We start from the raw sequence: 23,936 nt of genomic DNA on the forward strand, positions 1-23,936 counted from the left end.
TACAAGTACTTTGATTGATTGATTGATTGGTCCTTACCCCAACACTGGAGGAGCATCTTGACCATCTAAGAGCCATGTTCCAGCAACTAAAGGACAATGGTCTTACACTCCACAAACAGAAATGCGCTTTTCTCCAAGAATAGATGATGTTCTTTGGATACTGTTTCTCAGAAGAAGGGGTTATGCCAGAACCAACAACGCTTCATGACATCCCATCGACAGCGGCACCCACCACTGTCACTGGGGTGCGTAGTTTTTTTAGGGATGTTTACATATTGAGGGTGCTTCATCCAGAACCTGACAGCCCTTACTGCCCCGCTTCGAGAATTGACAAAGGCCAATGCCACTTGGAACTGAGGACCCCCGCATGAAAAGGCCCTCTGAACAACAAAACGAGCTCTGTCCACGGACACCACTTTGGTTTATTTTGACCACAGCTGAAAGTCAAAGCTATCAGTAGATGCAAGCCCACTGGTTTGGGGGCTGTATTATCACAAAGGCAACCCAATAGGGAGTGGGCCCCAGTGACATACGCCAGTCGTACCCTGACTGAAACTGAGCAGTGCAATTCCTATATTGAAAAAGAGGCCATTGCTGTGCATTGGGGCTGCCGCCATTTTCTTATCTACTTATATGGCTAACCATTCACAGATCATAAGCCAGTTCTTCTTTTCATTGGACCCTCCTCTAAACTGCCTCCAAGAATAGAGAAATAGATTTTTCAACTTCAAGCGTACCAGTTCTCTGTGGTGTATTGCCCTGAATCACAAAATGCTGCCACTGTGGAAAAAGAATCAGATGCGAAGGAAGTAGAAGAATATGTTTAAGGTGTGGTAGAGCAGTCTAAGCAGCTCCCTATCTCCCTTATCGACATTGATAAGGCCAGCAACTCTGATGACTGCCTTAAACCGGTCAATCTTTGCGGTAACGTCTGGAAATTGACAAAAACTCAGTTAAAAGGCCTCCTATTGTACCTCTGACACACGCTAACCCTGGTCTCTCTCCGTAATGTTCAACTGGAGCTAGTTCAATCAATCAATCATAACATTTGTATAGCGCGCTACTCACCAAGAGGATCTCAAGGCGCTTGGGGGAGGAGGGGTCCGCTACTGCTCGAACAGCCAGGTCTTGAGTTGCTTCCTGAAGGAGAGGTGGATGGGGAGGGAGTTCCAGGTTTTGGCAGCCAGGTAGGAGAAGGATCTTCCTCCCGTGGTGGCTCTTCGGATGCATGGAACGGCGGCGAGGGCGTGGCTGGTTGATCTTAGCTGGCGGGTGGGAGTGTAGAAGGTCAGGCGGTTGTTGAGGTACCTGGGTCCCAGGTCATGGAGGGCCTTGTGTGCGTGGGTGAGGAGTCAGAACGTGATTCTTTTGCTGACGGGGAGCCAGTGCAGGTCTCTCAGGTGTCCGGAGATGTGGCTGTGTTGGGTGGATGTCCAGGATGAGTCGTGCGGAGCCGTTCTGGATGCGTTGGAGTCTTTTCTGCAATTTGGCTGTGGTTCCGGCGTAGAGGGTGTTTCCGTAGTCCAGTCGGCTGGTGACGAGTGCCTGAGTGACCGTCTTCCTGGTTGCGGTGGGAATCCATCGGAAGATCTTTCGGAGCATGCGTAGGATGTTGAAACATGACGATGAGACGGCGTTGACTTGTCTGGTCATTGAGAGGGAGGAGTCCAGGATGAAGCCCAGGTTGCGTGCGTGGTCTGTTGGTTTGGGTGCGCTGCCTAGGGCGGGGGGCCACCAGGAGTCATCCCAGGCAGAGGGTGATGATCCCAGGATGAGGACTTCCGTCTTGTCTGAATTCAGTTTCAGGCGGCTGTTCTTCATCCACTCTGCTACGTCTTTCATCCCATCGTGTAGGTTAGTTCTGGGGGTGGCAGAGTCGTCGGCGTAGGAGATGATGTTGAGGTTGTGTTGGCATGCGATGGCCGCGAGGGGGCTCATGTAGATGTTGAAGAGGGTGGGGCTGAGAGATGACCCTTGTGGTACGCCGCGGATGACTTTGGTGGCCTTGGATCTGAACGGGGGAGGCGGACTCTCTGGGTTTTTCCGTCGAGGAAGGAGATGCTCCACTCGAGTGCCTTCTCTTGGATTCCGGTGTTGTTGAGGCGCTGCACTAGGGCGCGGTGGCAGACAGTGTCGAACGCTGCGGAGAGGTCCAGGAGGATGAGGGCCGCTGTTTCCCCGTTGTCGAGCAGGGCTCGGATGTCAGCAGTGGCTGCGATGAGGGCGGTCTCGGTGCTGTGGTTGGTTCGGAAACCGGATTGCGAGTGGTCGAGGGATCCATTCGTCTCGAGAAGGCGGCAAGCTAGTTGCCTTCCTGGAAGGGTATCTAATGAGAGGCCCCCAATTGGTAATTCCGAGAACCATGCAACAACAGGTAGTTGACCTTGCTCACTCATCTCACTAGGGGATCGTCAGAACCAAAGCCAGACTGCAGTGCAAAGCATGGTTCCCGAATCTGGATGATCTGGTGGAACCTACTGTTTGGCAATGCCCACTGTGTCAAGCTGCTGGAGCTGCAGACACATCAGCACTGATCATCATTGAGACCATACCACCCATCCCAAGGCACAGGGCCAGTGCGGGTTTCGGAAGTCTATCTGATTGCAGACACATGCTGGTCATCATTGATGATTTTTTTTAATATCCTGAAAATTAGATCATCGAGTCAACAACAGGTCATCATTGACAATTTTTTTAAATGCCCTGAAATTGAGATAATCGAATAAACGACAGCCAGCCAAACAATTCCGCGATTGGAAAAAATCATGGCTACTCATGGTTTGTTTCGTGAGCTTCAAACAGACAGTGGGCAGGAGTTTACTGAGTACTTACAATCCCATGGCATCATTCACAGAAGAATCACGCCACGCTGGCTACAAGCCAATGGAGAGGCAGAAAGGTTCACACAGACTTTGAACAAAATCTTCAGAATTGCCTTGGCAAGTGGGCAAAACATGGAGTGTGCTCTCTATGGTTTTCTGAGGTAATACCGGCTCACCCCACATGCCAGAAGCAAGGGGAGCCCCAGTGCTCCCTGCATGAATCAGCATAATAAATGAGTTCTTAAGGGGACACGGCATGAGGTGGTACCTCTCAGTAACTTGCCGCCAGAGAGTTTCAACCCCATCACTTGGCTCTTCTTGTGACTGACAGATCTCAGGAACAGAGTGAAGATGCGTACTATCTTTCCTTGCACCTTCGCTGTTATTGGACGGGGTCACTGTGAATGGATGTCTCTTGGTTTCTCAAGAGGGTGTCAGCAGGGGAAACGAGACTTGGCTCCTTGAACCCTCGGTCAGCGAGTAGTCTTTTACAGGTGCCGACACGCCCCGGTTGAGTGTTGGTGATTGAGCAGTTAATCTGACAGATGCTTGCTGGTAAAAATTAACAAGGAATACGCCTGTCTGCGCAGCGCTCTCGCACAGGTAACATTTGTGCCTAAGGGCAACCTGGGAGTGGTGTGTGCGTGTGTGTACAGACTGCTGTTTTTGGATGTTCATACTGGTGCTTGTGGCGCACCCCTGCACAGTGCCGCAAGGTGTATGCCGACACAAGCACCAGTATGTGCTTCGAAAAACAGCAGAACAACGGCTAAAGGTCTCCTACGCAGCACATGCGCACTGCGTAGGCGAGACCTATAAAAGGATACATTCCTTGTCATAGTCTCACCTTGCTTCTGAGCAGTTATCATGGTTCCGTTTACCGAGGTCACCTTACACAGGTCAACCTCAAAAGGCAGCAGGAATTTGCTTCAGGGATGCCGATTCGTGACTAGCACCATATCACCAAAGCAAATTACTTCCCTCTTGGCACGTCTCATTCAAGAGATTTGGTTATCTGTGACTGGCGCTGATGCAGCACTTTATCCACCTGATTCTTTAAGGCTGAGGAAACTCTTCCACCTGGGGAATTATGTTTCTCAGTGCTACTGTTTTTGGTGTTTTTAATGTTTGGGTAAAGAAGAAATGTTATGTTTGGGTTTGACCACCCCATGTTGAGAAGTCATGTAGGGGTGTTTGGAAGACGGACCCCACTAATGTGAGTATGATTGTCATGGCCGTAACGCCACAAAGGTATATAATAAAAGTGTCCAGGAACGCACTCTGCTGTTTGGTGTGTTTTATTGCTAAAGTCAGGCAGCCTACTCCACAAGGCCCATGCAGCAACCCAACAATACTGTACAGGACAGAGCATCCTTACAGTGTCATCAAATACTGTTTAGGACAGGGCAGCTGATCAGTCACTCGCATCCCATAGTGCACAGGGTATCCAAGTGGCCACAATTATATTGTACATGACAGGGCACAGCGACACACATCATGTATTGGAGTGGGAACGTGTACAGTGACCTGCATCCTATTGAGCTTCTAATCGGTGACCCTCATATTATGCAGGATAGGGCACCTGTGTAGCAACACACATCCGGTACAGGTCTGGGAATCTGTACGCTGACACATACTGTACAGCACAGGACACCAGTACAGTGACACACGTTCACTCTTGTGTTTCCAGAGTCTGCATAAGCTCAGATGAGTCTAGCTCTTTTAAAAATCTCCTGTCCTCCTGTGTCTCCAGGATATCTTGGTGATTGGCTGCACTCCAAGCTGGGTTTCACAGAACCACATCCTGGCCTCATGCCGCAGAGTCCTGCGATCCCAGGGCATTGTGGGGTTGCACAAGGCGCCCTGCATGAGAGTCTTCCTGGAGCGCCTACCCATGCTGCTCAAGGCACAGTATGCATACGAGAAGGTGAGTTCACTGCCTGCCCTGGTGTGTGAGTAGAACACTTGAGCATCCTATGCCTTGGAGTCAAGGTAATGTTTGAGTTCTGGAACTGTCTGAATGTATGATATCTTTGTTGCATCACACATGGTCAGTTACTGCATCATTTTCTGAGTTAGAGAAGTACAAACTTATGCCAGCGGCATTGGGCTAGCAGCGAGGCCGGCTCCTCAGCATTGCCTCAGTCTTGTGGGATTCCAGCTTCCTAACGGGTATTGGATCCCATCGAAGGGCTGGAGGCCAGGTACCATGGGGCAGGGTCCTCAGCATTGCTTCAGTCTTGTGTGATTCCAGCTCCCTGAGGGGTATCGGATCCCATCGAAGCGCTGGAGGCCGGGTACCATGGGGCAGGGTCCTCAGCATTGCTTCAGTCTTGTGTGATTCCAGCTCCCTGAGGGGTATCGGATCCCATCAAAGCACTGGAGGCCGGGTACCATGGGGCTGGGCCATGAGCATCGTCTCAGTCTGCTGTGATGTAGATGTCCTAAGGGCTACCAGATTCCATCTTAGAGCTGTTGGCCTAAGTACCATGGGGTGCCCCAGGAGTCAGGTCTGGGTATAGGGGTTCTCCAGTACACTTACAGGTGTCTTTGCAGAGGGAATGCTAGGTGAAATGCACATATATGCAGTTAATACCAAGATCTGTCATACAATGGGGAAAATAAGATAAGGTGCAAAAAATGTTTGAGGGATCTGAGAGGGGGAAGCTATGAGTTTAATGTTATAAAATGCAGCCATACTCTTAAAGCTGAGATCTTACAGACACCTAAGAGGCTATCAAGATATGTCACAATGTGTGTCCACTGTGAGAAGGCCAAGGAGCACTCAGACGGTCGCACACTATCAAGGGTGCCCCCTTTAGGTTATTTTTAAGGTCTGGGAGAAAAAGGGGAAACACCAATCAGAAATCATTTCAAAAACCTCCCACTAGACATGTATTCCTTTTATAGAGGCTTACAATAGCTCTATGGGGCTATCCACAATTGGTACGCACTAAACATGCAATATTTTTTTTTTTTTATAGATTTTGTTTATTAATCCGAGGGTGACATGGGGAGAGTTATGTTATGTTATGTTATTTAAAATTTATAAAGCGCACATACGCCCAGGAGCTTCTTGGCGCTGGAGAGAGATAAAAAAAAAACATAACAAAGGATGTACCAGCAAGAGTCTCTATTTCAAATAGGCCTGTGTGAAAAGGTGAGTCTTGAATGCCTTTCTAAAAGCAAGGAGATCCTTGCTCTGTCTGAGGGCCAAAGGCAATGAATTCCACAAGGTGGCTGCTAAAAAGTGAAAACAGCTGCCTCCCTGTCGTTTCTTCTTAAAGCGTGGTACCTCAAGTAAGTCTTTATGGGCTGATCTCAAGCTGCGTAAGGGGATGTATCTTCCAATCAGCTGTCTGATGAATAGGGGGCCCTTACCTTGCAGTGCCTTGAAAATGATGCACCCGGCTTTGAAGTCGGCTCTTTGAGCCACAGGTAGCCAGTGCAAAGTCTCTAAGCCTGGTTTTATCGATTCCCATTTGGGCACCTTGCAGATCAGTCTAGCGGCTTGATTCTGCAGGTACTGCAATCTTCTAAGTTGACCTACAGGTAGGCCCAGATAGAGGCTGTTTGAGAAATCAATGTGGGAGAGGACTAGGGCCATGACCACCTGAATTAGGGCAGTATGGGTAAGGAGGTGTGCGATTTTCCTAATTTTCTTTAGTTGAAAAAATCCAGAGGATACCACAGTTCCAATCTGGAATTTTAAAGTAAGGTCCTCATTGATGGTCACTCCCAGGCTTTTTACTGTTTGTGATTTTTTAGGGGGGAGGCCCATATCAGAAGGCCAGAAATTAGGGCTCCAGCTGATTTCGCTCTTACCGGGCAAAATCAGCTCGGTTTTCCCCGGGTTTAATTTTAGGTGATTTAAAGACATCCAGCTCTGAATTAAGGTCATGGTTGCCTGAAAATCCTCCACAGCATTAGGTGAATTGAGTACGAATACTAGCTGCAAGTCATCTGCATAATTATATACAGTGACTTTGTGCTCTCTTAAAGCAAAGAGAAGGGGCCGCATATACAAATTAAATAATAAGGGAGATAACGACGAGCCTTGAGGGACCCCACAAAAAGAATTGATTTTAGGAGCTGAAAAGGATCCTAGGCAGACAGACTAAGTGCGTTCGGATATGAACGATTTCAGCCAGGCCAAGGCAGAATCTCTGAGGCCGGCCTGTTCGACACGGTTGACCAGAATGGAATAGTCAACCGTGTCGAATGCTGCGGACAGATCAAGAAGCACCAGGGCTTGGTGAAGATTTTTGTCGGCATTGGACCTCAAGGTGCTCTGAACTGCTAGTATTACTGCCTCGGTAGAATGACCAGGCCGAAATCCCGCTTGGTTAGGTTGTAGATAGCCCGATTCTTCCACAAAGTTTGAGAGGCAGTTGGTGACATGAGCCTCCAAAATTTTGGATAAAAAGGGCAGCAGGGATATAGGCCGATAATTCGTGAGGTCCAAAGGGTCAATACCAGGTTTCTTAGTGAGGGGTATCAATAAGGCTTGCTTGAAACTGCTGGGGACTGTCCCTGATATGAGAGAGTTGTTAAGCAAGGGTATCATACTATTGGGGATGGCCCGGCCAATTTCCCTCATAATTTGAGGAGGACAAACATCCATGGGGGAGCCTGATTTGACTCTAGACAGTAACTCTAAAAAAACTTTCAAATCAATGGGAGGAAAAGAGTGTAATGTTAAAGGATTAAAAAAGATATCATCCACAGGGGCGCAAACTGGAAGTGTGGATATGTTCTGTTTAATCAGTAGAATCTTTTCGCTGAAGAAATCATTCAAGGAGTTGCAGAGTGTTTGTGAAGGAACTACCGGAGGAGAGGTTCTGTCATCATTGCATAAGTCGTTCACTATCCTGAAAATTTCTTTCGACTTGTTGGTAGAGTTTAAAATTTTAGTAGAGAAATAAGCAGTCTTATGATTATGTAGAATTTTTGGGTATTCTTTCCTGGCTAGGCAGTAGATAGCCCTAGCTTGAGGGCAGTACTGAGAGCGCCATGCCCTTTCCGGTTGCCTCACTTCCAATTTTAATTTTTTTAACTCCGGTGTGAACCATTTATGTGCGTCCGAGCTCCTAGAGCTGCAAAGACGCGTAGGAGGGGCATAGATATTGATCGCTGAAGTTAGCCATTCTTTAAACCTGAGGTCAGCTACCTCCACATTAGTACTCTCTAGGGGAAGGGAAGTATTTAAAAAGTTTTAAAAAGCTGACATATCCATGGAAGTCCATTTCCTAGTGGTCTTACTGGTTTGTAGCTTGAATTGAATGGTTTTGTCTAACTGTTGTCTGTGGTTCTGTGCATCTCCTCCCATTTCACCCTTTTCGTATGGCTCACAGTGATGCATTCATAGTGGAATATCTCAGAACAATAAAGTATGTAAGGCCCTGTGCAAGCATCCATTGATGCTCGAGAACTATTACAATCACCATGCCAACAACCCAGTCACAGTTTGACACAGACTAAAACCCTGAGTTTTTATCTTAACCCCATCCCCTGGCCACAAGCTTGATCCTGTCCTTCAAACATGTTAAATTTACATTGCCATAACTCTCCTCTTTCACAGAAGATATTGTTGCACTGGCAGCTGACAAAGATCCTGTCCTTGTAGGTGTTCTGAACCTGTCCTTTGAGGCAGCCATTGGTGGGTGCTGAATTTTGTAAACAACTTATTGGTCCTAAAATCTGAGCTGCTGAACCTTGAGTCAACAGGACACTTTTCAGACATGACCTTTTCTCTGTTCAGTGAGTCACAACAAACAAACCCCTTCATAAGTCCGTTCACCAAAGTGGCCCAATATGATTCTATGCCAATCAACTTCCTGGCCATGGACAGAAATTCCTTTCCACATGAAGGAGAAACAACCTGTGGGTCTCAGCTGAAGTAAAACATCTTAAATGTGCAGTTTGTAGGCCTGAGAGGAGATGGAGAAGAGTCTGCTTCCACACACAAAAGAATGTTAACACCTTCTGTAGGAGGCTGGCTTAGTATATAGTGCAGACTTATGTAAGTGAAGCACCCCGCACTAATCCAGACAGCCCTTATGGTGATTTTAGTGTTCTTAGACAACCTTAGAAAGCTCTCGAAGTGGTAGCTGTGGAGAGCAGCTTTCAGGTTTAGTCCAGAAGGAGTGTAAAACAGCTTGTTTTACCAGTACTTAATCTTATGGTGTAGGTTAAGTGAAAAAGAACCACACAGTGTAGTTATAAAAATATGTATTTTTTATAAATACTCTTTTTTTTTTTTGTTCCTCATCTCCACCATGGTACTAATCTGTCAACATTTCGGACAGGGTAATCTGGCTCATAGTATGACTGACAAGCTGCCTCAGCCGAAGGCTGGTAGGGCTATATTCGATATACGATTTTATCATAAATACTCAATAACACATTGCAATATCTCCTACCTGGAGATATAACCACAATGCATAACATACTTTGATAATAGAACACATAAGGAGCACAAATATACAGCTGTCTCCATGGGGAGACCAATCCATATACCAAAATAGTAGCATGCGAACCACGATTGAGTGATACCCCAAAACCAGTCCCACAATGCTTGTTGCTGGTCCAGGGAGGACCTGGACCTGGAATGGCCGTTCTGTCAAGACTGATTTGCATATGGCTGGGTCTGAGCTGGAATGACATGGCATGCAAAGAAAACAATGGATTTAACCCATATCTGTGACTGAGGTGAATGTTTGATTTATTCAGCATTTCATCCATCATCTGTTCTTTTTGCATTTGTACATGTTTCACAGCAGCCAGTCTGTAGCCTCACTCCCTACATGGGTATTGCTAGAAGTACCCATGCCTGTAACAAAGGTCAAATACAACCCTTATGCAGTGTCTCTGTAGCTCTGGCAGTAAATGGGAGCAGGGGTTTCTATGAATGGGGGGTGGTAAGGCTAGGAAGGGGAAGGTGAAGAAGCATTCTAGCCAGAGAAGGTCTTTGGTGGGGCCATCTGTTGAGGATTAACTGAGAAGCCTAAAGAAATGTTGCCAGCCAGTCTTTACAGCCAGTAGAATCAGGTCAGGTGTTCCTACATGTGAGAAAAGCAAGTGTGCGAAAGCACCGGGCTACAAGTAATCGGTGGAGTGGGATTCCATAGGGAGTTTTTGGGTTTTGCACTGAGCGCCAGACGACTTATACATGGGAGTAAGTACCACACCGCACATTACTAACTTATCATAGGTGAGCATCTGTGTCCTTTTCTTATCACAGGTGCCTAGAGATGTCATGACTAGACTGTAATGAGGAAATTAGAGGCATGTTTTGAATGAGATTGCAGGCTGCTTTGCATAATAGTACATTAAAATAACCTTATGTAATTGATATGCTAGCGGACTATATTAAAAAAATAGTTTTCTCTGTTTTGCGTCCTCCACAGCCCCTGGTGTCCCAGGGCGAGCAGCTCCTTCACAGCGCCTTCCTGCAGAGCCTGGTTTCCTTAGCAGTGGGGCTCGGCCTAGATGACCTGATTTGTAGACGCCCAACTCCACCTCATCATGTAGGCACTGAGGTACCAGCAGCCTCTACCGACTGGTCCTGGCTGCACAACTTCTCCATCACCGCCAAGTGCTTGGAAGCCTTAGCCAAGCGGAGCGCCTTCCCTGAACACTTCAGCACTAGCAACCTAGAGGAGACTCCTGAGGCTGCAGCAGTTGCAGCACTGGTAAGACCTGGCTTTCTTCTGTACCTCCCACGGGCCTGGTTCACAAAGGTAAAGTAAGACCAAAAATCCAGACCTGAAGTCTAAGTTTAGACCAAAAACCTAACTAAAGTTAGACTTTTGGTCTATTTCCTAAACCAAAAGTCTAACTTAGACCGAAAGTCTAACTTTGCTACTTGTAAAGTTAGGCTTATGGTCTAAACATAGTTTTGGCCCAAGTTTACTTTTGTGAATTTGGCCCTTAGGCTTTTTGTCTAAGTTTAGACCAAAATTGTAACTTAGACCAAAAGTCGAACTTTACTACTTGTATAGTTAGACTTTAGCTCTAAACTTGGGCCCAGATGCATCAAGGTAAAATCTGCTCGCAAAGGGGCAGATTCTCAGAATCTGCCTGTTTGCGACCGGTATTTTTGCATTTGGGATGCATCATCCCAAATGCAAAAATCGCAAATTAAAAATTCGCTAAATTGCGATTACTTGCATTTAAGGAATCTCAAATTGAGATTCCTTAAATGCAATGCATCAAAGTTAAAAAAATTAGCGATTTCGCTGATAGGAGTGGCAAATTACCATGAAGTTCAACTTCATGGTAATTTGCAAAAACTTTGAAAAATTCACTTTTGTGCATTTTTCAAGGTTTCATGTTGCACTCACACATGCCCTAAGAGCATGTGTGTGCGCAACATATGTGCACAGATCAATTTCAGGGGTGTAACAGGGTGTCCTTTGGACACCCCTGCACCCTTGAAATTGCATTCTCAATTTACGATTCGCTAATTGAGATTCGCAAATTGAGAATGTCTTCCCATTCATTCCTATGAGCCTCTAGGATAATAGGAATGAGTGGGGAGGTATTCCTTAATTGCGACTCGCAATTTGCGAGTCACAATTAAGGAATTTTAAGAATTCGCTATTTTTTTAGCGAGTTCTTCTTGCGTAGCATTTTGCTATTCCTTATTAGCGATTCCCTATTTTTCCCTAATAAGGAATCGTAAAATGGATGCTTGATGCATCTGGAGGTTTGACTTTTGGCCCAAGTTTACCATTGTGAATTGGGCCCTTAGATTTTTTGCCTAAATTTACCTTTGTGAATCAGGCCTGAAGTGATTTACTAGGAGTGGAATTTGCGGCAGGCTCCAGCTAACTTCTGTAGCACGCTATATGAATGACTAAATGTAGGACCATGGTTGAATTATCACTGTGATCTCCCTGCCTTGCGCATCTGCCGTGTACATACATAGATAGCTGGACAACCGTGGTGGGAATACTGCTAGGATCTCATTTTCCGCTGTTGCCTGGTGAGATCACTGGCTGAGGACATTCAGGGCCAACATCGGAGAGATAATGAAGTTAATCAGCCGGAGGTGGAAAGCGAGGCATAGAAATTACTTTCTTTTTATTAACCTGGGAGAGAGTAAGAATAATCTCACAGTCACTAAGTAGACTTAGGTATCGGAAAAATGACAACATCAGAAAGCTCTTCTTCCTTACCCCATCACTTTTGAAATTGTTGCACATGTACATGTTAGCATGGTGAGAAGCCCTTTAAAGGGATCCGTACCCCACAATTTGATTCATGCACCAGCAGCATCTCACACAGCAGTAGGGGACGTGGACTGCCCCATCTTGTCATGGAGCAGGAGTTTGATCTTTAACAACTCTCCACCATTAACCCAATTCAGAAACAAGCGCATTAAACTGGTAGTTCAATAAATAAGATACAGAAATAGATTCATTATAAAACTTGCCATCTCCATGGCCATAACCGACTTAAATGTACAAAATTTGGAGTAAAAATTGGACAATTTAGTGCACTTATGAGACTGATGCCTTAATAATTCAGTACTATTTTATAGATAATCATAAAGCAAATAATTTGAGACAACAGAAAGCAAATTACTAAGGGCATAGGTGGCTTAAACTCCATATTGCTATGAGAAATGATCCATGGAACCAACAAAGCATCTTATCACATCAGCGCCATGAGCTCGATTTCATCACTAAGAGAAAGGTTTTGTCAGATAAAATATATTTTTCAGGGGTTATATATCTGTTCACTTTATAAATTTAATGAACAAAAGAAATCTCTTGACTATTAACACTCTAGAAGGGATGTTTCCTTCCACTTAAGGGATTGGAGTGGAACCAGACAGTAAGGCATCACATGTTAAACAATTGTACATAAAAGTGTTGTTCTAAGGAGTACAAATGATCTACCGGCTCATGATTGTAGACTATTAGATATAGCTAGCAGTGCTTCGGAGTCAGGATCAATGATTTTTACATCTGTGGCTCTGAGAGAAGCTCTGAACAAGGTTTGGCCATTAGGGGCATCGCAGGGAAATGGTCTCCCCGCTTCACTATTTAAATCAGATACACCATTTTGGGAATCTTTGTTAATCCCTTCGAGTATATCATTGTTTCAAACTACTTTGTTCCTAGATTCTCGGAAGGGGTCGATTTTACATCACCTCGACAAGGAAGAAGATCGCTCCAAACCCTTAACGTTTGCCGTCTAATAGCTCGGCTAAACACAGGTGGCCAAAGGATGGGCAATAGAGTTATTGAAAGAGCTGGGGGCCAGGGTATCTGATGATGGCAGTGTCGCCTTCTACCAGACTGGATCTAGACTCCAGGGTTAGACCCCGGCGTTGGACCCCAAGGTGGCAGGGTCATTCATGATACATCAGCCAAACGATGGGCCTGGTTTAGATATTGGTGGACGGGTTACCCCAACACATCGGAGATGGATAAAGTTGAAAAAGCTTTCAAAGCCATTTAAGCATAGTATTTTATACTGGAAGGGTACACTTCTAGAACATACCCTATGCTAGGCTCACGCACAAACCCTTGCACTATGACACAAAGGTGTGTGTGTGGCTCTCAGCAGCAAAATAGGGAGAGGGGAGGCGAGTGCCATATCTCTGTAGATAAGATGCTCTCCTGCTCTCTCCTTTGAACGGGATGCAGTATTTTTAGCTGCTTCCCTCCATTGCATGAGAATTTGGTAAATCGGGCCCTTCCAGTCAAAAGCAGGTGGTAATAGTTCCTGAAAGAGTAGAGAATAAAATAAAAGATGTAAAACAATAAAAACAAACCAGAATTAGCACAATAATGTAAAATACACATAATTGGAGCTGAAATATCTTGCACACACCTCGCACAGGGTCCGACCTACATAAAAAGCCATGGACAGGCGCAGCTCTCGCAAGGTGAATACAGCAGCTCACACTTCCGTTCTGCAGTTCACCACCATGGACGAAGCTGTGCTGGGTCTCTCTATCATGCTATACCTGATGTATGTTCTGCTACAACAAACCATGAGGTTGGAAACTATGCGGTAAGAAAAGTCTATTTTTACATGTTCACCCCTATTTTAAGGGTGATTCTGTTGCTTTTTTGACTGTGCACTGGGACTCTGCGAATCAGGCCCTAGTGTATATGCTCCGATTCCTAAAATATGTTGGAATTGGCTGTATCCTTTTTGGCCTGTTTAAATTACCTGTATGCCTCTAGTAAATGGTACAAAGGGCACCCGATGCCTGTAAGTTAAAAGGCACTAGTGGCATGTGGCACATATTGTGGCAGCATTAAAGTGGTAATACGAGACATGACTGCAGGCCTACCACCAGTAACCTGGCTGCACAGGCTTAAACTGCAAATTCGATCTGTCAAAAGAACCCCTTCTGACATGCCTAAACCCCACTTTTAGATATTAATGCCACTCCTATGTAAGCCTTAATGCCCTATAAGGCAGGGTGCATGATATTTAAATGAGGGTGATGTAAAGATTTAAAGTACAAAATGTCATTACAGTGACATTGGGAGCTAATTATAAAATTAAATAGCATTACCTCCACCTAGGAAAGAGCTAAAAAGTAAATTCTTGGACTTTTTAAAATATGTACTACAAATCTGATTAAGGTACTTTTTAAAAGTCACCTTTTTGCCTGCCTAAAGCTTCCAGAAGTTCATTTGCATGAGCCTCTGAGTCAATGTCAATATGAATAACGATACATCGTGTATAACGATAGAGGCGCACATTTATTGGCTAATTTGCCAGTTATGAATTCCATGTCAACCCCAAATCAGATTTACGTAGACAACAGGTGCTGAGACCCAGGCCAAAGGCCACTGACTGACAGGTCACAAGTGAGGTGGCAGGTGGATGGCAGACAAATGCACGAACAGGAATTCCCAGATCAAGCCCACAGATAGGTGCAGCAACACCACAGTGGCCCAGGGAGATGGGCCCCAATACGATACACATACCAGAGGGGTACACACATTCCCGAAACACCATAAAGTCAGATGCACATGAAGTTAGGAGCACATAGCCAACTAGGACACAGCACACACAGTGGCGACGCCGTCTGCATGCCACACATCTGTACACCTTACCCACTGGCCACATTGTTTCCACACTAGGTCGAGGCCCACCTAGCTTCCTCATCAAATACATTAATTTATGCCTCCAAAGACAGCGCTTCACATTTCTTACCAAAAAAGGATTGCAGGAACTATTTTATGGCATTCAGTTAATTGTATAAAAACCCAAGTCATATTGATTGTATGTTCCCAGACCCTATGCCTCTAACTGTTCTCCCAGCCCTATGTTTAATTAAATAATTTGTTCCTCTTTTTCTAATTGCCTCTTATCTCTTGTTTTTTCAAGGTATTTCATGTTGAAGCAATACCTTTAGCTGCCACCCAGAGGCTGAATAGGTCCTTGATAAGGTGTGAACTTGCTCCCAGGGTGGAGACAAAGGTCATGGTTGTGAGAGGTCTTTTACTCTTATTAGAGAAGGCAGTTCCAGAAATTTAATTATATTCAAAGAGGTTGACCACTTTATAGCCAGCTGTAGGTAACACCTGGGCCTGCCCACTTTTTCCTGCTAGGCAGCCAGGTACCAATCCCAATGGGAGAAGAGCAGCCCCCAGAATCGGGTGTGAGTGACCACAAATGTCTAGTTTTGGCACAGTCGCTCTGCACAAGCGAAGAAAGGTTCTGCCATCTTGTGTTTTGGTAGAGAGGGGCACTGTTGGATTGTTTGCAGTGGGGCATATAGGAAATGCTGCAAAAGTGGGCTGGGTGACCCCTGAGAACTTTTTCCTTATTGGATAAGGAGAGGGCAGGAGTCACCCCCACACACAGGTTAGTGCCTGACATAATTGTGGCACCCTCTTCAGAGCATAACTGGGCCTATAGAAGACAGAACAAGGAATGCACTTTCTGTTGAGACCTGTGAGGAGGACCCCAAAGGATGTACCTGCTCCTAGTTGTACACTGCACATAGAAGTAGACTCCAAGATTCACTTGGATGACCTCCTGTTAAGCTACAGGGATATAAAACCTGCAGGAAGCCTACTTCCATGGAAGCGCCCAGCTGACCAGTCTCAACTGGAACTGTCCTGGACCCGGCTGACGGCTTCGAGTGATGTGAGTCTGGAACCCAAAATTGCTGTTCCTGAGGTCCTGGAATCCTTGGCTGATGTCAGAGTGTACTCCTTCTGCCTAGCCCAAAAAATGGTATCTTATTAACATTCTATAGGAGAACTAGCTAGGGCCCACGGCCATTCTGCCAAATGATCTGCTGAGGGTGCATCGCCGCATAGCTCCTGTTATCTTCCCTTCCAAACATCTGAAACCATCAATTCTTCGACTTCGACTTGCAGCTCCCTCAAAGAAACTATTGACAAGTTCCGATTATGCCGAAGAACTCCAGGATGCAGAAATGTGAACTTCTCCCACTGGAGCCTTTTTTGCATAAATCAACAGTTTCCCTCAGCATGAATATCGGCAGCTGACTCCGTTGATACCTAACCGAAATTTCTCGGCACCAGCCCACTGCTTGCATTCTCAGAAAGCTGTTGATGTTGGGGGGGAGGGGAGTAACTGGTCCACTATATTAATTTGGTCCTTGTTTCTGAACCATGCTCCAACACAATCGACCTCAAACCATATCCTTGAAACGGTCTAGTACAACCAGTGCTCCGCGGTAGGTGCCTTGTTCTTTTTAGCGCTATTTATAGTTAAAACTTTGAAAACTCATATCTCTGGGTCCCCTTATTGGATTTTTGCTATTCATTAAAATGGCCTCTATTTTTTATATATTAGAGTGTTTTTTTTAATTATTTTTTTTTTCAACTTTTTCACTGTTTAGATACTTGTAAATGATTTACACATATTCTTAAGTTGAACCTGCCTTCGCTGTGCTGTAGCTACCAGGGGTTGAACTCAGGTTTAAATTACTGAAACCTTTACTGGACCTAGCAAGCATAGTGACTTTATTACTTGTGGTGGACTACCAATGAATGGCCTCAAATAGCACAGCAATGAAGGATGAAAGTCAGGAATGACAGGCTGGAACCCCTATACATAAGTTAGCTCGAGACCGGTAGAATACGCAGGCTTTATATGGGCGCGTACAAACCATTTTCATCAAAATGGATACCCTGGAGCTCAACATAGGGATCCACTACCAGTCCCTACAAATGCTGGTTATGCAGGACTTGTTTTCAACAAGCGCCGCACCGCAGACAGTAGAGATGCCCTGTGGCATTTCTCAGCCAACCTCCAGCAATCTAAGTGATGGATGCTTTGCAGAGAGCCAGTTAGCAGCATGTGTAGTTCCCTTGGGCACTCACCCAGCGAAGCACACATCTGTGCAACAACAGGATTTCCTGACCTCCCAGGGTCACTTGATTGCACTTGTACACAATACGAGTGTACTGAGCTGTAAAATGAAGCGCACTGTTTATGTGCAAAGCTGTGATGTGGATCTGGGTAGACTGAGCTTCTGTGTTAGTTTCTGTGGCTGATCACACAATGCTGTGTGTGTCTGTCTTCAATTTATTAATCGTCACACTCAGGGATGTCCAGTGCCTGGTAATGGGCTCTTCCTGATGTTTTGTGCGTGTGCTGTTTATTGTAATGATGCATGTAGGTCCCCACACAGCACATTGAGCCTTGCTGATGTTGCTTTGTAATTTATTTAACAAGAAACAAAGATACACTCCCATAGAGCGCCGAGCGTCTAACTGCGACAAGCTCCGGTTGCTACTGCCGTTAAACCCTGTACGCGCCTTCCAATCTGTCGCTTCTGCGCATGCGCGCGTCTCACGCTCTAGCTACGTGCGTAACGCGTCATCACGTTGACGGCCGTAGGCTAGAGTGCGACACCACATATCTCCCCCTTTTTAATCCAAACAATAACAATCGCTAGAGTCTTAAATCAATGTTCACTCATGTCGTAGTCTCTGAATCGGGAAGGCAGGGTTACTGTCCTCCCCATGCGGGTGCGCCTTACCAGGTTGTGTTCTTCACTGTTGCCTCCCTCGGGGAGACTCCTGGTGTCCACCTGGTTACCGTTCTCTATGACTCCAGTCGGGACTTTGTTGTTTCCTACCTCCGCCGGTGTCTGTGATTCTTCGTTCCCTTCCTCATGGCTTTCCGCGTGCTCTTCCTCCTTGATACTTTCACCTATTTGTATTTCCTCTTCTCCTCCGGATAGCTGCTCCTCTGCCTTGACCACTGGCCATTTCATGATCCTGTTGACTCTTGCCATGCGGTCTTGGGACCACACTTTGCCATCGCTGAGTAAGGCTGCTCTGCCTCGCACTTCTCTAACTTGTAAGGGTTGACTGTACTTGCTTTCACCTTTCTTTTGAAGAGTTGGGAGCTTGACCCTGACCCACTCTCCCTTTTCCAGCAACACCACTTTGGTGTTGTGCCGTCTGTTGTAGTGAGCAGCATACACCTTTTGAGCCTTTTCCAAATTGTGCTGCACCACCGCTGGAGACCATTTACTTGTCACAGTTTTCTCTCTCCACACTACGTTGTCTCTCGTGAAGGGGAAGCGGCCCCTTAAGATCTGGAAAGGGCTGTACCCTAGTGCTGTCGGGGTAATCCTGTATGCCCACAACATGCTCTGGACTTCGGTTTCCCAATCTTTACCTTGCATTATGGCAGCTTGTATCGACCCCATCAGTACTCGGTTGAACCGCTCCACTTGTCCATTACATGCCGGATGATAGATTGCCGTGTGCTTTGACTTTATTCCGTTTCTTGTCATGTACCTGATCCATTTGTCTGAGACGAATTGTGGTCCATTGTCACTCAGTATTGTCTTTGGTATTCCTTCCCTCAAGAACAGTGTGGTGAGGAATTTTAGTACTGTGTCTGTGTCCATGGATTCCTGCACATCTATCTCGGGCCATTTGGAATATTTGTCTATGACTACGCACAGGTATTTGTTAATGCCTCTGTTGTCGAGCACCGGTCCTAGGATGTCTACTGCAATATCCTCCCACGGGTTCAGGGGACGGTCAAATACTCCCAGCGCCGGTCTCAGTGGCCGGAGTATTTTATCAGCTCCTTGGCATTGAACGCATTCTCTTACTTGCCTTTCTATCTGACTGTCCATGCCTGGCCACTAGTACATCTGCTTCACTCTGATTTTTGTCTTTACGATGCCAAGGTGCCCCTCGTGAAGTTGTTTCAATAGTATAGGAATTATGGTTTCCGGCGGTATCACTCTGTCTCCTCGGTACAAGAATATGCCTGAGTCACTTAACGACAACTCTTCCCTGATCTCATAGTACTTTCTCAATTCCGCTTTCAGGTTCCGTTTGTCAGGCCAACCGAAGGTGAGATATTGCTTGACTTCTACTATCTCGCTGTCATGCATGTACGCCTCGGCCCATTCCTGCCTGCTTATCGTCGTCTCCGTGTCGACCATGTCTGCCACCATCTCGTCCGTGTCCGGTAAAGACACGGGGGCTTCCTCCATAGCGGAAGCTCTACTTAAATAGTCTGCCACTTTGTTCTGTGTCCCTGGTAGGTACTCCACATCGTACGTGTAGTCCAACAACTTGAGAGTCATCTTGGCAATGCGTGGTGTGGCTGTATCGTGGCCGGATGATGTCAGGACTTTGACCAATGGCTTGTGGTCGGTTTGTAGTTTGAATCTGGTGCCCCAGATGAATTGCCTAAACTTTCCCATCGCCCATGTGACTGCCAGCATTTCTTTCTCGATGACGCTATATTTCTGTTCGGTGGGGGACAGGGCACGAGAAGCGAAACTAATGGTTTCCACTGCGCCGTCTTCTCTTTCCTGAGCGAGTACTGCCCCCAATCCTTTGTCGCTGGCGTCCGTCGTTAGGATGGTGCTGCCATCGGGGTCATAGCCCTGTAAGGGCACTGCTTCACTGATGTCTTTCTTCAGTCCGTCGAATTCACTTTGTGTTTCCACGTCCCACTCAAACTTAGATTTGTCTCTGATGAGCTGGCGAAGCTTATGCGTTTTGGTGGCAAAGTGTCTTACAAATTTACTGTAGTATTCGGCCATGCCGAAGAACGACCGAACTTCTTCCTTGTTGATTGGGGCTCTTGCATCATTGATGGCTCTCACATTCTGTCGTTTGGGTGATATGCCTTGACTCCCGATCTCGTGTCCTAGGTATGTGACGGATGACATGCCTATCTTGCATTTGCTCCATTCTGCTGTGAGGCCCTTGTCTTGCAGTACCGTGAGTACTTTGGTCAGTTTGCCGTCATGGTCTTCCTGGTTTGTTCCCATTATTAGGATGTCGTCCTGAAAATATTGGACTCCCGGTAGGTCTTTGAACAGACGATGCATAAGTTTCTGGAACACGGCGGCCGCAGAGGCCAGGCCAAAGGGCATGCGGCGAAACTGATAGCACCCGAATGGTGTGATGAATGAGGTGTACTTCCTGCTCATTGGGTGCAGGTCGATTTGGTGATACGCCGATGTGAGGTCAATGGTGGAAAACCATGAAACTCCTTTCGTTCTCGCCAACATTTCCTCAATCCTCGGTAGAGGAAACTTTTCCACTATCAGGCACTTGTTGAGTTCGCGTAGGTCCACACATAGACGGACATTTCCATTGGGTTTCTTGGCTACGACCAATGGGGCCAACCATTCGGAACTGTCTATCGGCTCGATGATGCCTTGTCGCTCCAATCTCTGGAGTTCCATTTGTACAGCCTCTTTTATGGAAATGGGAATGTTCCTGACTTTGTGCGAAACCGGGCGGGCACCTTCCTTGAGTAGTATCTTGTGTACAAACTTGTCCAATTTTCCTACTGTGCCTCCAAAGACCTTGGGATAGGCCTGTTTTAGTTCTTCTCGTTGGGGTGACTGGCCATCTTCCGTTAGCAGGATCTGCTCTTTCCCCCCAGGATCTAACTTGATCCCTAAGTCTCCAGCATCTCTCCAACCAAGCACCGAGGGTCCCTTCTCCGCCACATATAACTTGCAGGTGGCAGTTCTACCTCTGAATTCAAATTTCAGGGGGCGGAAACCCACTATGGGGATGGCATTGCTGGTGTACGAGATGGGATGGATATCCGGTGGGTGGAGCTTCGGTCCTAACTTGGGCACAAAGTCCTCTTCCCAAACTGATCGCTGTACTATTGTCCAAGGGGATCCTGAGTCAATCGCAATGTGTACTTTTACCCCTCCGATGAACATGTCCGTGCGTGGCTTGTCTGAGCGTTTGCCTGTTACATCCAGCACTTGACCTTCTACACACAGAACCCAGTCTTCATCTTCTAGATCTTCCTCCGTTACCGCTTCTGACTGTGCAGGCTCCATGCACTTAACCATGGACTTCTTCCCCTTCTTGCGGCACACCTTCTCAAAATGGCCGACCAAGCCGCAGTGCGCGCATCTGGCGCAAAACGCCGGGCACCGTTTGTCCTGAGCTGAGTGGGCTGTGCTTCCGCACCTGTAACATGCAAACTTGTTGTCGGTGGTTTGTCGTCCTGGCCCCGTTTGCTTCCCTGACCATCTCGATTCTTGCCTCTGATCTCCTGCGGATCCTTTTGGCTTGTATGCCGCCGCAGCTTCGTCGATTTTGTTAAACATCAGCTTATGCGCGCTTTCTCTTTTGGCAGCATCCGCACAGCGCCTGGACAACTCTGCCTTCTTCACCATGGCTATGACATCTTTGAGTGAGGCTTCACTTTGCGCCCAAAGTTTGTCCTGGACAGACTTGTTGGTTGTGTGCATGACAATCTGGTCCTTGATATACTCGTCTTGAAGTTGCCCATAATTGCAAGTGATGGCTAGTCGTCGTAGCGCTGCCACATAGTCATCTATCGATTCTCCCGCTTCCTGTTTCCTTTGCTGGAAGTTGTACCGGTCAATGGATACACACACTGCCGGACGATAGTGGTTGTCTAGATCTTCCAAAGCATTCTTGAAGACATCATCTTCTGTTGCAGCCCGTTCTTTAGGCATGATGTTAGCAAACACACGTACCCCCTCTGGGCCCAGGTTGTGCAGTAGCAGCCTCTTCTTCCGAGTGCTGGGGTATGGCTCTCCGTTCTCATCCTCCAAGGCTTCTACGTAGTTTCTGCGGTACTCCCTCCAGTCCTCCCACTTCATTTGGGGTTCACCTGGTCTGGGTAGGAAGGAGCCGTCAGAGCAGGTGCCTGGTTGGCCATTCTGGGCTCCGTCCCGGGTGCCCCCGGCTGGTTTCTTGGGCTGCCTGGCGCACTAGGGGATCCTAACCCTCTTGTGGAATCTCCCGGGCCTCTGGGGCTGCCTGGTGTGCTATTAGTAGTGCCTTGTGGGAGGCTGAGGGAATGCTCGCCCTCCTCTGTATTCTGGGTGTCTCCTTTCGCTGCCAGGGTACTGGCTTAAGGACCCTTTGCACTCCGGGACAGCACTGACCTTGCTTAGGTGGTCTGCGACTGGTTCCTCTGCCGAGCTGCTTGAAGGTAGGTGCACATGCCAGCCCTCTGTGCAGGTTAGATGCTGCTGCCACGCTCTATGGGTCGAAAGAGCACTGCAACACGTGCTGGGTCATCACAGGACTGGATCTGCTGTCTGGTGCTCAGGTCGCCGATCTCCAGTGAGGCAGTGTGGAGACAGTGGGGTGCTCCCAGTCCTCGTCGCCACTGTAATGATGCATGTAGGTGCCCACACAGCACACTGAGCCTTGCTGATGTTGCTTTGTAATTTATTTAACAAGAAACAAAGATACACTCCCATAGAGCGCCGAGAGTCTAACTGCGACAAGCTCCGGTCGCTACTGCCGTTAAACCCTGTTCGCGCCTTCCAATCTGTCGCTTCTGCGCATGCGCGCGTCTCACGCTCTAGCTACGTGCGTAACGCGTCATCGCGTTGACGGCCGTAGGCTAGAGCACGACACCACATTTATCGAGGTGCTGTAGGCATCACCTGTGCTACATCACACATTCGTTTTGCGGTAATTGATGATTCATTCGTACGCGTAAGAAGTCATCATCAGTGCGGTTTGATTCATGTGTCATTTATCAAATCCTGTGGTTTTTCCCACTCGAAACTGAGGCCATTGCGTGCCTTCATGTCCATCTCTTCGTTCGCTGTGAACACACAGGCTTCCTCACTGACATGTGCACTGGCAGATTGTACAGCAACCTTGACAGCCCGTCAATCACTGCCCGCAGCATCACCTGGACAGGAGGTCTGTCCTCCCAGGGCCTCTCTGAGCCGGGAAACACATCAGGCTCTTCATCGAGAGAGACCTTGTGCAGCCAGACTGAGTGCAGGGCAAGAATCCCAGGAACAGTCAGAACATCATTACAATGCTCGTTTTTCAGGCCGCTGTATATGAACTGCAGCAAAGAAGAATATCTTTAAAAAAAATCTCAAATTCACTTCTTTTGTTATTATAAAATTCTTTTCTAGGAATAAAATACATACATTTATGAATGCAGAAATTGGGAAATGCAGTGACACTATTTGTTTTTTTTAAATATTCATGACAGCCCAACACTTATTTGTGCTGCAAAGTTATTCAACTAAATTATGAGAAAGAAGATCTGCTAAGAAGCATTATGTTGGGAGAGTAGGAACAGAGAGACTGGCTCCCAAATTATGACATAACATGTTTTAGCAGTGACAGTAGGTGAAAGGATGGGCATTGTCTACTGTGCAATTTGTCAGTTTGAGTGTTTATATGTATATTTTTAAATGTAACAAACTGTAAACATAGAGAAAACGAATGTGCTATGGTCAAATACTATTATTGAGATTTGTGTAGATGTTGTGAGGAAGTAATGCACTGAATTTTGTATGCTATGATGGTTATATATTGAGAGATTCAAATTGATCATACTATAAATGACTTTGCTTGTTTACAATCTCATACACATACAGCTATACATTAACTTTTATTAAAACTTTGCGTAGTCGCGTAATCCAGTTTACTGAGTGCGTCTCTCTCTTGGCAGAATAACCGCAGCTGGACCCTAACGATGGATGAGCAGTTAGTGTCCTGGGCATCCCTGCGGCCAGAGGTAGGTCTCTTTTTGCCTTATCATGTCAGACCAGCTCTGCCGGTGAAAAGCATGGCTACGTGCCGGTAGCTGAGAATAGACCAGGTCGCGCATACCTTCTGCAGCGCCATC

General features: G+C 46.6%; 1 protein-coding gene across 1 annotated transcript in view; it reads left to right on the top strand.

Moving 5' to 3' along the window:
- The window catches only part of LOC147725878 (putative E3 ubiquitin-protein ligase HERC1), a 1,064,842-nt gene that overhangs the window by 864,637 nt on the left and 176,269 nt on the right, over positions 1 to 23,936 (top strand). Inside the window, exons 54-56 of the mRNA XM_086963380.1 lie at positions 4,576 to 4,749; positions 10,232 to 10,516; positions 23,760 to 23,825. Of these exons, the coding sequence (XP_086819506.1) occupies positions 4,576 to 4,749; positions 10,232 to 10,516; positions 23,760 to 23,825 (525 nt within the window). The remainder of the gene's footprint in view (positions 1 to 4,575; positions 4,750 to 10,231; positions 10,517 to 23,759; positions 23,826 to 23,936) is intronic.

Source organism: Lissotriton vulgaris, chromosome 3_1, assembly GCF_964263255.1.
Source record: "Lissotriton vulgaris chromosome 3_1, aLisVul1.2, whole genome shotgun sequence".
Classification (NCBI taxonomy): Eukaryota; Metazoa; Chordata; class Amphibia; order Caudata; family Salamandridae; genus Lissotriton; species Lissotriton vulgaris.